The sequence below is a fragment of the Buceros rhinoceros genome, unplaced genomic scaffold, assembly GCF_000710305.1.
Source record: "Buceros rhinoceros silvestris isolate BGI_N320 unplaced genomic scaffold, ASM71030v1 scaffold3025, whole genome shotgun sequence".
NCBI classification, from domain to species: Eukaryota; Metazoa; Chordata; class Aves; order Bucerotiformes; family Bucerotidae; genus Buceros; species Buceros rhinoceros.
The window spans coordinates 3,124-4,762 of NW_010414363.1; the positions used below are offsets into that span (position 1 = coordinate 3,124).

At 60.1% G+C, this 1,639-nt stretch overlaps 1 protein-coding gene across 1 annotated transcript in view; it reads left to right on the forward strand.

Moving 5' to 3' along the window:
- NMUR1 (neuromedin U receptor 1) overlaps positions 1-974 on the forward strand; it is a 2,629-nt gene extending 1,655 nt beyond the window's left edge. The window contains exon 2 of the mRNA XM_010137051.1: positions 547-974. Coding sequence (XP_010135353.1) covers positions 547-950 — 404 coding nt within the window. The 3' untranslated portion in view covers positions 951-974. The remainder of the gene's footprint in view (positions 1-546) is intronic.
- Positions 975-1,639: the final 665 nt, after the last annotated feature.

Genomic DNA, 1,639 nt, shown 5'->3' on the forward strand with positions numbered 1-1,639 from the left:
TGTCCTCCAGCTGGGAGGAGGACAAAGGGGTACCTGTCCCCGTGTGCCACAGAGATGCAGCTTGGCACGGGTATGGTAGGACCTCCTTTCCTTTCTATCAGCAGAGCTGGGTTATAAAAACACACCAAAACTGGAGCGCAAGGAGAGGGTGCAAATAGCTCTTGCTCCTTGGACTTTGCTGGTGAAGGTGGCCGGGTACCCAGAGGCTGGATGCCCACAGGGGCATCCCTCAGCCCTGCTGCACAGCCATGGGGCTGTGACAGCGCCAGGCGCCTACTGATGAGGAGTGGAGGTGCGTGGTGCCTCGAGGAGCTTTGGCAGGAGATGTAGGGAGAGAGATCCTGTCCAGACCTCCAGCCCCTCCATGGCAAGTCAAAAAGGCACTGGGGGGCCCTTCCCCTCTCCCCCTTCCTCTCTCCTGTGCTTTTTTGGGTGTTCTTTGCTATGGCTGAAGCCAAAATGGGACAGTGCTTAGCTAGGGACTAGAGGTCCCTGGGGGTGTGAGCCTTGTCCTCCCAATAACCCTGGCTCCTTGGCTCCCCGTAGTTGTGCTGGTGGTGGTGTTTGGGATCTGCTGGGCCCCCTTCCACACCGACCGCCTCGTCTGGAGCTTCGTCTCTACTTGGACCAGCCACATGCTCCACATGTTCCAGTACATCCACATCATCTCAGGCATCTTCTTCTACCTGAGCTCGGCAGCCAACCCCATCCTCTACAACCTGATGTCCACCCGCTTCCGGGAGATGTTCAAGGAGGTGATGCGCCACCCTGGCCACAACCCACTGCGCCCACGGAAATACTCGCCCAGTGTCACCCATGCCACCACCCGCAGCACTGAGTGCGAGCCCATGCCCAGTGCCAATGAGCTGCCCCTCTCTGATGCCGGGGAGTACAAGCTGGAGGAGGTGGAGGGGGGCCAGGCCACCACCCATGCAACGTCCCTCTGCTGAAGAGTGGGAGGACATGGAGGGAACTGGGAGGACATGGTGGGGACTGGGAGGACATGGTGGGGACTGGGACCAGCTTTCCCCATCTGACCAAGGCACCCATGCCGTGGGGAACAGGGCAGGAGTGATGGAGGGCTCCCCACCTCTCTGTGCCACCCCACTGGGATGCGAAGGCTGGTTTTCTCGGCAGTGCTTCTCCAGAGTCACAGCAGTGGTGGCCATGCAGAGCCCTGGATGTGTTGCACCGGCTGTGCTCAGCACCAGTGCTGGGCAAGGCATCCCTTGTGGTGTTGGGACAGCTGGTTTCTATGCCAAGGGTAAGCCAGCAAGCCTCGAAAAGATCCCATCCCTACTGGCCCCGTGGGGCAAATCCATGGGTGCAGATGTTAGGGGTGTCAGGCACCCCTGGCTGTTTTGGGACACCATGCTGGGTGGGAGCCCCAAAAGGTGCTTGCACCCAGGCTGAGACCCCCAGGGGTGGGAGATGTTTGCATGGGATGGAGTAGGGAAAAAAGGTCTGTGGGTGCCTTCTCCCTCGAGACCTCTCCCTCTGGTGCTGACACGGTCCTGATTTGATTTTCTCGCACATCCCTTTGGTGGTGCCAGCTGGTGACCAGCTGCAGGGTGCCAGTATGGCTCCTTGCTCCCAGCCTTCCTTCCGCCCCACATCCCCAGCCCCCTGAGGGCAAGGG